Source organism: Equus asinus, chromosome 15 (genome assembly GCF_041296235.1).
Source record: "Equus asinus isolate D_3611 breed Donkey chromosome 15, EquAss-T2T_v2, whole genome shotgun sequence".
Classification (NCBI taxonomy): domain Eukaryota; kingdom Metazoa; phylum Chordata; class Mammalia; order Perissodactyla; family Equidae; genus Equus; species Equus asinus.
Genome location: NC_091804.1, coordinates 39,034,791 through 39,048,321, shown reverse-complemented (window position 1 = coordinate 39,048,321; position 13,531 = coordinate 39,034,791). Strand labels below are relative to the sequence as shown.

Sequence of the window (13,531 nt, the reverse complement as noted above, 5' to 3'; positions counted from 1 at the left end):
GTGGTGTACTGTAGACATTGTTATATGATAGGATTTCTTAAATGAAATAATGATTGCTTAGTTTTCCATGGTATGACTTTGCCATAATTGTTTTCCCTAGTCCCTTTTGTTGCACATTTAGATGGGTTTGTGGTTTGCTTTTCTAAATGCTAAGATAAACATCCTTCAGCGTGCTTCTTGTTTGTCCAGTTCTTTCTTTGTGATGAATGCCTGGAAGTGGGCACTGCTCCCTTGGCGAGTATGAACATTCCACTTTGACACAGATTGCAGGTTGCCCTCTATGGGTTATTCCGCTTCTGCTGCCTTCAGCAAGGGGCCGAAGTTTCTGTTTTCCCACCTCCTCACCAACATTCATTATTATCAGCCTTTTGAGTCTCTTAGACAAGCAACTTCTAGCTTCATCTTAAAATCTTGTTACACATTCGCAAAGGGATAGAAAAAGCTTAGTTGTAGGCAGATACATTTCAGAGTTGAAGAAATTCACCCCTTTCCTATAGAATTGCATTCTTTTAAATCATCACTAAAAGGCGGTTTTTCAGCATGGTAAGAGAGGAAGAGAGGAAATGTAAAGAATTAGCAGCCCTTTTATGACCTTGTTTGCTCTAGGTAGCCCCAGTGTAACTTCCGGACCAGGTGTACAGAGAAGGGGGCGGCTCTGGGAATGTGCTCCTCCTCCAAATTCAGCCACCACTTCCCAGCTGCATCGTGAAGATGCTGAGGCGCCCTTGTTCTGGAAAGGAAGGCCAACAGCGGAGGACAGTCAGACCCTGTCCCTCCGGGGAGGGAGGAGAGAGAAGGCAGACAGGTGTGAATCGGAGGTGTGCAGGCCCGTTTTCCAGAGGGAAGAGGAGAGAAAACAGTGAATTTATGGTTGTGGGAGTTAAATTGAAAGAGACTTTGCAGTGCAGTGACTCTCAAGGTCCAGAGACAAGGGAGAAGAATCAGAATGTACAGGGTTTTGTGTAATTTGTAAAAGCAGATTTAATATTTTATGATTTTATATTTTGAAAACATTGTGTAAATATAAACTAACGGCTTTATTTGCAGAAGATCTCCTGTGTATCGGTGTTGGGGATCGGGCTTGGTCGAAATGGTTGAGAAAACCACCTCCAGTTCAGTAATGCCATTGTACAGCCAGGCTGCCGAGGTCCAGAGGGGCCCACAGAGCCAGCCAGCGACAGGACGCACACCAGCGTTGTTGGCCACCTCAGTCCAGGGGTTTCCCTTCCACCTTTTTTACTTCGAAGGAAGGTTTCTTTGAGTCTCTTACCCTTGCCATCGTGTCTCTCATTTGTGCAGTGTAGATTGGCTCTACTCCCCAGAGACAGAAAACAAGAACACCTTGTCAGTATGCAAATTCTTAGATTCTGTAGACACTTCTGGTTCTGAAAAGCTCTTCTGGGCTTCAAGGTAGGGAGGGCTTGAGGAGAATGTGGCAGCCATTCCTGGCAACCTTTCTAGAACAGAATGTTGGAGTGGGGGCCAGCTCGGTGGCACAGCGGTTAAGTTCACACGTTCCACTTCTCGGTGGCCTGGGGTTCGCCGGTTCGGATCCCGGGTGCAGACATGGCACCATTTGGCAAGCCATGCTATGGTAGGTGTCCCACATATAAAGCAGTGGAAGATGGGCATGGATGTTAGCTCAGGGCCAGTCTTCCTCAGCAAAAAGAGGAGGATTGGCAGCAGTTAGCTCAGGGCTAATCTTCCTCAAAAAAAAAAAAAAGAATGTTAGAGTGGAGGTAATTCAAGTATGGCAGCTACAGCTTTGTACACTGCCCCCCCCCCTCCATAAGCCTGACAAGCAAATAGAATTGAGAATGTTTTATTTATTAATGTCAGTTGTCATGTTAGATAAATTCAGTTGGGCTGGAGGAATCCTTTATTTTTTCCCAATTATGTATTAAAAAAAAAAAACTGTTGTGGATATAGTTGGAAAAACAGAAGAAAGAAGGAAGAAGTCAGCTGTCATCACTGTTGCCCCCTAACACCTAAGCATGTTGGTGAATTCGCTTCTAGTCTTTTTCAGCCATCTGCACGTGCTTATTCTCTAGTGGTAATTACCGTAATATAGCAGGACTTCTTGCGTTGTCAGGAGTGTGATGCTATACAAGAGACTACACACTCTTGTTCCGTACATTTGTTCTGTTTGTAAGATTCCATAGCTTTTACTGTTAAAGCTCTATAAGATTCTGTCGAGTGTATGTATCACTTTTAACTTTCTATTTTATTGTTGCTTTTGAGTTTTCCAAGTTTTTGCTTTTAGAAATAATTTAATAAAAAACTTTATGCATAGAACGTCCTCATCCTTGGGATAGTTTCCTTGAAATTGCTAAATCAGAGGATATGAGCGTTTTTATGGCTCTGTGTTAGATTTGCAGAATAGTTTTCCCGAAGGGTGATACCCCTTTACACTTAGACCAGCAGTTAAGCAAGTGTCAGTTTCACTGTGGCCTTTTCTGGCTCATAGAGTCTTTCTTGTGTGGTTGCAGAAAAATCAGTACACTTCCAACTTGAGAAAACCTCCACCAAATGGACATACCAGCATACTGTGTGCTGAGCTGGAATTCATTAACTTAGTCAATATCTACGTGTCTACGTATCAGACATTGTGGATGAAAAAAAGAAGACAGTCTGTACCCTTAAGAAGCTGACATCCTGCTGAAAGAGGCGTGCTCAGGTTTATAGGGTCGTGGATAGGAGTTTATGCATCAGTTGCGAAAGAGCCAGGGCTGTATAATCTTGAGGGTGGGGTGATGCCAGGAAAAGCTATGAAAAGAGCCATTAAAGCTTCATATGAGCAGGTGTCACCAGTGCACATTCATACAGAGGTGAGGTGCCGTCTGCCTGGCAGGTGGGACAGAAAGGGGGAGAGGCGGGGAGGGCCTTCGTCGAGAGTCAGCTCCAGAGAACAGTGTTGCTCTGCTTGTCTGTGTCCCTAGCATGTTCCCATTGGTGACATCTCTACTCACCGTGACTTTACCCCCAGAGCAGGGCCAGGGTAGATGCAGACATTGGAACAGCGCCAGAAAGGTAATTTATAGTTCTCTCCAACCCCGGGTTCCGTGCGGGTTTGCAGTGCCGCTCTGGAGCGCCCTTGTTTGCTGAGCCTGTGCGTGTGTCTCTGAGGGCGGTAACTGGTCTTGCTGTTAAGGAGTTTTTGGGAAACAAGGCTGAAGCTTAGATCAGTTAAGTGATTACCACAGGCTGCTCAGCTAGTTAGTATCTGTTTAGGCAGCATTTTCATTTCTAATCTCAAATACAGTTTAATAGTTTGACGGATAATAGATTAACAGGTCAGTGGAAATGCTTATAGATATTTTATAGCTGTTAATTTTTACGACTTAGGTTGTTTTTTTTGATAGCTGGGAATAATTAGAGGGGGTGGGAAACATAACCTATGATTGACTTGGTGGTTTTTCTGCCTCAAATGGGAAGGACTAGGAAAGCAGAAGATTCATCAAATGAAATTTTTCTCCCAGAATAATTTTTGGGATTCCTTAGTCTCTTTAATTAATATCCCCCCCCAAGTTTTCTTTAAATACTTTTCATGTGAAAATTTTCACACAGTTGCTCCAGAACATTAAAATAGATGTGCTAAAGGGTGTAAATTTATTGTCAAAATAATGCTTTACATGTTAAAAAAAAACAAATAGCATTATTTTCTTTTTAAAATACATGTCACTGTGCACCAACCTTGGATCTGAATATCTCTCAGTGTATGGTATGAGTATCCAGCATTCTTTTTTTTGTTATTTTTTAAAGATTGGCACCTGAGCTAACAACGGTTCCAATCTTCTTTTTTTAAATTTTTTTGCTTTTTCTCTCCAAATCCCCCCAGTACATAGTTGCCTGTTTTAGTTGTGGGTCCTCCTACTTGTGGCATGTGGAACGCCGCCTCAGCGTGGCCTGACTGAGCAGTGTGCCATGTCTGCGCCCAGGATCTGAACCGATGAAACCCTGGGCTGCCGAAGTAGAGTGCATGAACTTAACCACCCGGCCACAGGGCCGGCCCCATCCAACATTTTAAGTAGATCTGCAAGGCAGCAATTCAGGATTCACAGTAGAGCTTCAAACTTAGAACACTTTGATAAAACTCAGTAAAACTTTAGGACATACCGTACTGCGTTATGAGCGTTGGCACCCACCACTGAAGTGGAATATTGGAAGCCAATCGTGTATAAGGTTGACAGTGAAGAGCAGACAAAAGGAATCTGAAAGCGAAGTGTGGGAATGGTGGCTTTGGATTCATGGAACTCCTGGGCATTGAGAGCCTGAGAGATGATAGATCGGTTAGAAACTTGGACTCTGGGGACAAAGACGTGAAGTCTTGGCTCCACATGGTGACACTACTCATGCAAACCTCAGTCCCCTCATCTGGAAATGAAGGTGATAACCATGCTCGGTTTATGTGGGGATGACATGGTCACGTGTGTGGGTGTTTAGAGAGGCCCTGGCACATAGGGTCTCAGTGAGTGTGTGACTGCTGACAGGGATCCACCTCTGTCCAGGCAGAAGTGCATTCACTCCTTACAGAGTGCCTGTCGTGCAGAGCCGTGAACGCCGATAATCTCTGATTTTGGGAGCAGAGATCACTTAGTTTTCATGTTCTGGTTTTTCTTGGAAAATATTGGTCCAAAAAGGTAGTGCAGGTTTTGTAGATATTGTAGCATGGCAAAAATCAAACTTCAGTGTTCTAGGACACATTTCTGTTCTTTGTTTCTCTTTAATTCTTATTGAATGTTATAGGTGTATCTTACATATGGGGGGAGGGAAAGTGAGCAACCCTCCTGCTATCTTCTATTTATTCCTTTTCTGCTTCTGCTCCCTTTATATTCTATCCCTTTCCCCTATCCTTTATTTTATTTTGAAAGCATGGACCTATGAATGGGTACAACCCCTGGTCCATAGATTGTTCCAGTGTTTTCTGGAATGTACTTGACCCTGTTATAAATCACACATTGTGTGGTCTATAGGGGTGTTCAGCACGAAGATGCATACGATATGATGAAATCCAGGGGATGAACGCCTCGTCCGATGCGCCCACCTGGACACGAGGCAGCACCTTTGCTGACTGTCAGGGGCCCACTGTGCCCCAGCTCTCCCTGCCGTGCGTGGTATTAGTAGTACCCACTTTATGTCTTGACGTCCTCACTCCAGCCCGTCTGCTTGCTCCAAGATTTAGCAGACGGGGTTCCTCCTGCCGCTTCATGTGGAGCAAAAATACAGCCTTTGGTGAGATTTGGACACCTAGCTTTTAGGAACCAAATCGGACTCTGCTTACAGAATCGTATCCAGTTCATCCAGAGAGTCCCTCCTTTAATGAACTTAGATCTGGGAACTAAGAAGCTCAGTCCTTCCTCTGGAGCCATGAAATTGAGGTGGGGTGAATTTACTTGTTTTGATTGATACCTACCGTTGACCTGCCCGAAATCTAATCCTGGACCGTTTCTTCAGCGTCAGGCCCCTAAGTATGTCACGTAAAGCTGTCTGCAGTCCTGCTCCCGCCTGTTTCTCTGGTCTCCTCATGCTTTTGCCACACGTGCCCTTCGTTCCAGCCCTTCCGGACTGCTTTTAGCTCCTCCAGTGTATTTCTCCTTTGTGCCTTTCCTCTTCCCTTGTGCTCTGCCTTTCCTATTTCAGCTCTCTTCGCATCCTAGAGTCCGCTCTTCCTCAGAGTGTTTTCTGACCCCTGCCCTCACGATATGATGTAGGAGCCACTCTCCTGTGCTCCCTAGAGTGTGGCTAGTTACAGGTTTCCTTGTCTGGCTCCTCCGCTAAAGACCGTGGCAAGGACTCTATCTTATTTGCAATTATCTTTTTATCCACAGACTAGAGGGTAGTTCCTGGCACATAGTAGGTACATGTTTTACCTGGTTTACCTTTCCTATGTTTCTTTCTATAAAAATATGTGTGTATAAAATTTCCCCTTATTTCTTAAATAGTCAGTAACATAACACACACACGCATGCACTATTGCTCTTGGCTTTTTTTCACTTAACAGTATCTCCTAGAAATCTGCTCATAGATTTTCCTCATTTTTTTTTGGTAAATTTTATTGAGATAGAACATACATATTAATATGTGTGAAATAAGTTAACGGCTTAATGAACTTTTACAAAGTTAATATACCCTATGTAACCAGTACCCAGGTCAAGAAGTAAAAGATTACTACTCTCCCCCAAGTCCCCGAGGATATTCTCCTGGCTTCTGACACTGTCGATTAGTTGTGCCTGTTTTGGGACCTTATTTACGCGGATTCTACCAGGCGTGCTGTTTGGTGTCTTGGTTCATGATGTGTGGGAGATTCATCCATGTGGTTGCATATAGTTGTGGTATGTTTGTTCTTGTTGCTGTATAGTATTCCAAGATTCAAATAGGCTACAAATTTAATCTGTTCTACCGTAGATGGAACTCTGGATTCTTTCTAGCTTTGGGCTATTTTGAATGGTTCCTTATTCTTTTTTATGGCCTCGTAGTACTCCTTCCATGTGGCTGGACAATAATTTATTCAGCCAGTCTCCTTTGGTCGGACATGTAGTTTTTCCCCAATGTTTTTCTGTTACAAATAATGTTGCACAAGGTTTTGAATAAACTTGTGCATTATATTAAGGAACGTTAAAAAACCCAACAACTTCATGAGGAGTGAGAGTTCCAGAGAGCATTTTTTGGGGAAAAGGTAATCTATCTGGCAGTTCTGCTCAGTTGCTAAAAAGCAATTGCTGAACTTTTCTAGGAGCAGATCGGTACAGTGGAGCTGGTTAACTCACAGCGTTTGGGTTCGTCCCATAAAGGAGTAGGGAGCTAATCAAGGGAAAGGCTTGAAATCCGCAATCCACGCCTCCTTGGGCCCCTTGAGTTCAGAAGACTGAATTATTAATTGTCCCAACTTAGGTATTCGTTGGTTCAGATATTTGTTGTGCATCTTCCATGTTTCAGAAACACTGTTCTAGCCACCGGGCCATGGCTCCTTGCCCTCCTGGGGCCCACACTCCAGGGAGGGAGATTACACTAGACAAGACAAATAAGAAAATGTTTAGTGCGCGCGTGTGTGTGTGCGTGTTCTAGGGCATTTGGACGTTGAGGGTAAGACACAAATTTTAAAGATTGGTCAGGAAAGGAGTGGCTTTCTTTTTTCTACTTAATTCTCTTTTAGCTTACCACACCAGATGTAACAAACATTAAGGATACCCATGTTTAGGATAAAAAATTATGAACTCTTAAGTATATAGAATCTTGTAATTCTGTCTTTTCCTCTTGAGTTCACTGTGTCAAATTATTTTATTCCTAATCTGGAATGTCAGATTTCACTATCTTGTGAGGAATTTTTATGAGTCAGAGTCCTTTATTAGTGCGTGTGTTCAAGTGAAAATCGTGTTCCCTGATTCATAAGCATGTGGAGGCTGCCTGGAATTCCAGTGAGGAGGAGGAGAGTGTCTTCCTGTTAGGGGACCCGGGCTTTGCTCCCGGAAACTCTCCGGTTAAAGCCATGGCCCCAGGCTGCTTACGTTGGCATCTGGATGTAAATTTCCCATTACGTAAACCTGAAAGGGGCTTATTTTTCTCCACGGAATTATGGTCATAAGAGATCCCTCAATGTAGATAATAATTACGATTTCTCATGAAAGTATAAAAAAGTTGTTAATAAACCCGAGTTCGTAGTAAATCCTATTTTAGCCTTGATCACACTGCATTATAATTTCTTGCTGAATTGTGCCATGCTTACTCTGTCTTCCTTGCCCGGTGGCCTGGTGCTGCGTGTGGAAAGCAGAGGCCCAGCGGATACTTGTTGACTTAGTGGAGGAGTTAACAGCTGTGCGCCACTTGAGATTTGGGTTTTGGCCGTGATTCAGCCGCCATTGCTCAGGGCCGCGGCATTGGGAGGTCCTGTTTTTCAAAGTAAAGCTCATCAAAATGCTGTCCCACACCTCTGCTCAGTCCTCTCTGTTTCTGACTTCACCAACCGGGTGACCTTGGGGCAATGACTTCTGGAAGACTTGACTTCCTTATCTGAAACAAGAATCAAGATGACATCTGCTTCACAAAGATGTGAATTTTCCACGAGATCATTTAGATTGAAGGGGGGGGTGCGCGCATATACGCTTCCTCGTTCAGGCTGAGCCGTGGGCTAAATTTAGTAACCAGACTTTTAATAGGGACACTTGTTGAGGTCCTGCGGTCTGATCTATATAACCAGCTGCATGAACACGAAATGGGAGCAGGGCAGCTTCACAGCAGTGCATCTAAAAAGAGTGAGGATTTTGCCCCCGGCAAGCTCACTGTGCATCAGTAATATGGTGTGACTGCTATTTACCAACAACATTCAGCAATTATCGATGGGTTACCTACCGTGTAATGCGAGTTTTAAATTCTGTTACTAGAATATCCAAAAGAGAACGTCCCCAAGTGGGTTCTGCAGGGAGAAAAGGCTGGTCTGGGGAATAGCGGGTTTGATGATTGAACATCTGTTGCAGAATCGCTTGGGCCTTGAGTTATTGTGCACCCTGAATCCCCAAGAGGGGGATCGAGTGGACAGCGCCTCGGTGAGAGATGCAGCCGGGCTGCTGGCGGTTCTGCTTGCTTCTGGGCCCATCAGACTGTACCTGGACCACTCCGCCAGCTTGGGCACCGCTCTCTGTCAGGTGTCGACTGCTGGGCCAGTGTCCAGAGGAGAGCAGCCAGGAAGGGGAGGGAAGTGGAGCCGATACCATGGGAAGGGCACCCAAAGGAAGTGGGATGTTTTATTCCGGGGGTGCAGGGGAAGGTTAGGTGGCGCAGAGGTGAGGGTGGAGGGAGACCGAATACCTGCCCTCCAGCATCTGCAGCGTGGGGATGAAATCTGACAGTTCTGTCGAGGGACAGAATGAGAACCAGTAGGTCAGAGTGACTGGAAAACGTTTTGGACCCAACCCAAAGTAGAATTTTCTTTGAAGATGGCTGTATTTTACATCCTGACTCCGGGTTCTTAGAAGGTGTAGTTTTGGGTGACGTGAAAGCATGAGATAGTGTTGGAAGGTGTGCTTTAAGATCTCATCCAGCCCCCAGACTATGAATTTGTGATTATTTCCTTTTGTTTTGCAAAATTTGGTTCCTCGGCCTTTTATTTTTTTAGCATTGTGCAAATTCCTGTGTATGATTAGGAAAAACATTAATAATATGTGGTTTATGTAGATTTGTTGAATGACAAGACTAACACAAGGCAATTGTTAGCCACTAAGACAAAATATAAATAAATGGCAGAGTTTTGATAATCTGTAATGGTACCACAGAAATTTGAGAAGAGGAAGACTGGAAAGTATGTAAACTGGGGTTTGAAGGATTAATAAGATTTGCATGGCAGAAGGGAGAGCAGAAGCTCAGCGATGAAGGCGAGAGACGTAGAAAGCTTTTGAGCAGCAGCAGTGGGGGTAAATCTGTAATTAGGAAAGATCCGTCTGTCAGCTCGTGTAGGAGATACAGCATCTCCTTAAGAGCAATCACTTAAGCTGCGTGAGTGCTTGAAACCTTTGAAGGGGAAGTTGTGGCTAGAACACGAGTGTGCGAGGTTTTAAAGCTTAGTGGTTGGAGCACAGATCCACCTGGTTCAAATGCATCCCTCAGTTGACTTTGGTAAAGCTCCATGGAGAAACGGAAGCCCAGAAGTTGACTGCAAACTGGATAGAATTATTTGCCTTTTAGGATATATGTAAGGAGTAAATGAGATAAAGAATTGTGTAGTTCGGTGCTCAATAAATGTTACTTAGTATTATTGATTGTGTAGCTGAAGTTCCCTAGGGCAGTGGTTCTGGAGAAGTCCACAGACCAGCCCTATTGCTGTCGCCTGTGAGCTTGTTACACAGGCAAATTCATCGGCCCCCCTCAGACACACCGGGCCAGTCAACGCTGTCCAGGTGACAGGCAGGGAAAAGTTTGAGAACTGCCCTAGAGGAATCCTACGGGTGGGATTCAGGAACTAAAGAAAGGGAGGGTATTTAAAAGAGGGGCTGACAACAGTGTCCTTGGCAGTGGGGAGACAAACACAGAGAAGGCTGGAACTGGGGAGAAGGGAGGTGGCATGTTCTTGGCAGCGCCCGCCTGACCGCTTCACACACAGTGTCCAGTCAATGTTGCCCTTCTGGTGTTGAGGACAGCTGGTTTAGTGGTACGTTGGGGATGGAAGGAAGATTCCAGGGCTGATTATATACTATTGAGCCAAATTAGAAAAAATACCTCAGAGCCACATCAGAAATTTGACGCTGGATGAAGTTTAAATCTTAGGGTTAATGGAAGTTTGTGGGCCCCCCACCTGCTGTGATTGGGCCCTGGGCCACCTGCTGTAAGCAGAAAATGAGATGGAACTTGCTTTCAGAGGCTTCACAGAATTGCACTTTTTTGAGGATTTGAAGCTGTCTTTTTCCATAACTTTTTCTAGCCGTAGAGAATAAACACTCTGTCTGATCTGTTCTCTCCTGATGCCAGAAGGTGAGCGTGTCTGTCTTGCAGTTGGTGCGAGGCCCAATTTGAAGCTCCCTCATTTCTGAAAGCGTTCTGAACGCTGCCTTCTTTTGTTTGCTGTTTTATGGCTCGGGATATACCTGAGAGATGGTTTGAAATCTTTCAAGAGATTTTATGTCCCTGTTTAACGTGGGCCACCTGGGGTTTTCGCATTGAGTGTTGTACCAGTTGGTTTGTCCCCATCCACACCCCTGTCACCAGTACACACACCAAACACAATAGCTTGAAATAAATTGACTTCTAAGCTTCATCCATTTAGTCGTTACCTACTGCCCATTATGTGCAGGACACTGTGATGATAATGATGAAGCAGCATCAACAAAGTGTGTCTTGTTGAAGAGCCAGGATGGCCTGAGGCCATGTATATTGAGTCTGGAGGCGCAGCCCACTTGGTTGAGTGCCTGCCTGGGGCCTGGCGGAGGTCAGCCAAGTGTTCTGATGGTCCCTAACACACACGAGAGTTTAGATTAGTAAATGTGCCGCCCCTCTCAGACATCCCCCTTTCACAGTGGGGAAGGGAAAGTGAGTAAATTAGAGTGTCTGCTTAAGAAGCTGTGTTGCTAAACCTTGCAGTTTCTTGAAAATAGATGGCATAGTATTTGAGATTGCAAGTGAAATACAGGAATTATATTCGTTTGTGTTTATGATCTCCTAGTTTTATATCGTAGAGAGACTTGAAGAAAACCCAAGTGGAGATCACTCTCCAAGGGTGGCGGCGATTGGATGGTTAATCTGAAAAGTCATCTGTTAAGAATATCTTTCTTGTTTTGTTTCTATTGAGATGTAATTGACATTTCACATTGGTTTCAGGTGTACAACATAACGATTCGATATTCGTATATATTGTGAAGGGAATGTATTTTGACGCTTGGACCAATCTGTCTGCTGTTTTCCCCTAGCTTTGGACTTTGGGGCCGGGGTGGGTGGGTAGGAAGAATTGCTGACATTCTTTTGTTATCTTCTTTTTGTCTCCAAATCCCCAGAGAAAAGTAGCTGGAGCCTTAGTCCAGCGCTTTCCAAAGGTTGCCGAGACCAGAGCGAGATCTGAGAGTTTGCAGTAGGCAGAGCTGTCAGTGCTTTCTGCTCTCTGACTATATCGTACTGAGAAGGTGAACCTAACGAGAGCAGAGATCTTTTTAGAAATGTTGTGATTGATCTGTAAAGGTCTTTCTGATCGCCACAGCGCTAGACTACAGATTGGGTGTTTGAAGACCTGGTGGAATAGATTATTTTAAATTTATGGCTTTTCTAATACTGCCGATTATTGCAGTTCTCCTCTAAGTCCTGTAGCTACCCACAGGCATGTTGGTGTCCTGAAAACGTAGAACCCAGTATGGAAAATAGTCATGGCATTTATAGGGTTTTAGAGCTGAAAGAGCTTTTAAAAATAAAAAAAACAAACTCAAAGTTCTGTGCATTTTTGTTTGTTTTGTTTTAATGATTGCTTTCAGTTCACCTCTTTTTTCCGTCCCTTCTGTTTCCCGCAGTGAACACCTACCTCTTCATGATGCAAGCGCAAGGCATTCTGATCCGGGACAACATGAGAACGATAGGCGCTCAGGTGTATGAGCAGGTGGTTCGGAGTGCCTATGCCAAGAGGAATAGCAGCGTAAATGACTCAGGTATGTTTTTACTAAAGAGGTGGTCTGATTAGAATGTTTCCTCCCAGGAGAGGTAAATTTGGTTCAAATAATTATTTTTGATGGGAAAAAAAGTGTATTGTAAAGGAGGGGAAGTTTGGCTGTGTCTTACCTTATCACTAAAAAAGAAAGGCTTGCAAAGTGAATCCTTGTTTGTTTTGCCTCCATTTTCTCTCTTAATACTTTTCAGGGAGGGGGAGGTAAGGAATATATACCTTTCAAGACCCTTTTTTCCGGTGTAGTTGCCCCTGTAGGCGATTAAGCGTGTATTGGGACACCAGCAAAACAGGAGCGCCAAAAGCTGTTTCTGGAAATAGTTTGATATTTGATTTCAAAAAAAATGTATCGTACAGCCAACGAGGAAAACAGAACTTAGTTGGACTTCCTTTTACTTCTTTTATGGCTTAACATAAAATTTTTTTTGTGAAATTGTTTTGTTGTCTTGTTTTTTGAGTTGCATGTGGCGGTGGTCACAGTGGCGGTGCATGGTGTTTTCAAAGCTGGTCTGGCCCTGGTTGCCACACAGGACGAGTTGTTCCGACTCTGTTCTTACTGTTAGACTCTACTCAAATTTGTTCAGCCCAGTAGGACTTGTTTACCTTGTTGTTGGTGAATGTTTTAGCTGAAACTTACCAAATTTCCATGTCGTAGTGATCGTGTAATCCAGGACAGTTTCTACAGATTATAGCTGTAAAAGCCACTCCTGGAGGAAGTTTAATAGATTGCCTGGTCTGCCTCCAGTACCTGGTATGGTGTTCATCCTCTGGTTTAATTCCAGCGAGTGGCCGAGTTTGGTGGTCAGACTCATTCGGCTTTGAAGAAAGCTTTTCAGACTGTTCAGCTAAACATAGCAATGATGGACGCAAGAGTGAGCGTTTCTGCCTCAATCTTTGGAACTTTTACCTGTGACTTTTGTTATCTATAAGCACTAATTATATGAAGAGGAAAAAAGAACACCGAGTTTAGATAGCTTGCCTAACATTGTAAGAACTTGTTCCTGAATCATGGTTTTGACTTTATTTTTATAAAAGACTGTATATGGCAAGTTCTTCACCTTTGAGAGAAAGTTGTCTTTTTTATGTCTCTCTTTTTAACTCTTCCAAAAATTGAACATAGGAACTATTTCCGGATGGTTATGTGGGACTGTCGTGCGCCTTCTCCAGTCTGGCGCTGGATGGTTTTTATTAAAAAAATAGATTCTGAAATTTCATCTTGCTAAGCATTCATGGTTTGCCTCTTACTGAAGACTAATGTGCTTTCCTGTGGTTTCTTAGTGATTTCACTCCGGCATAGTATTATAAAATATGTATATTTTAAAAAATATTCTTTCCTCCAAATCAGTCCTCTCTTCTCCTCTGGAAGTTCTAAGATTGTCCGGAGCTCACTCTAGAATGTGAAAT

At 43.8% G+C, this 13,531-nt stretch overlaps 1 protein-coding gene across 2 annotated transcripts in view; it reads left to right on the top strand.

Moving 5' to 3' along the window:
• B4GALT5 (beta-1,4-galactosyltransferase 5) overlaps positions 1–13,531 on the top strand; it is a 69,817-nt gene that overhangs the window by 38,805 nt on the left and 17,481 nt on the right. For both annotated transcript variants that reach the window (XM_070486110.1, XM_044748091.2), the window contains exon 2: positions 11,979–12,113. In XM_070486110.1, the coding sequence (XP_070342211.1) occupies positions 11,979–12,113 (135 nt within the window). The remainder of the gene's footprint in view (positions 1–11,978; positions 12,114–13,531) is intronic.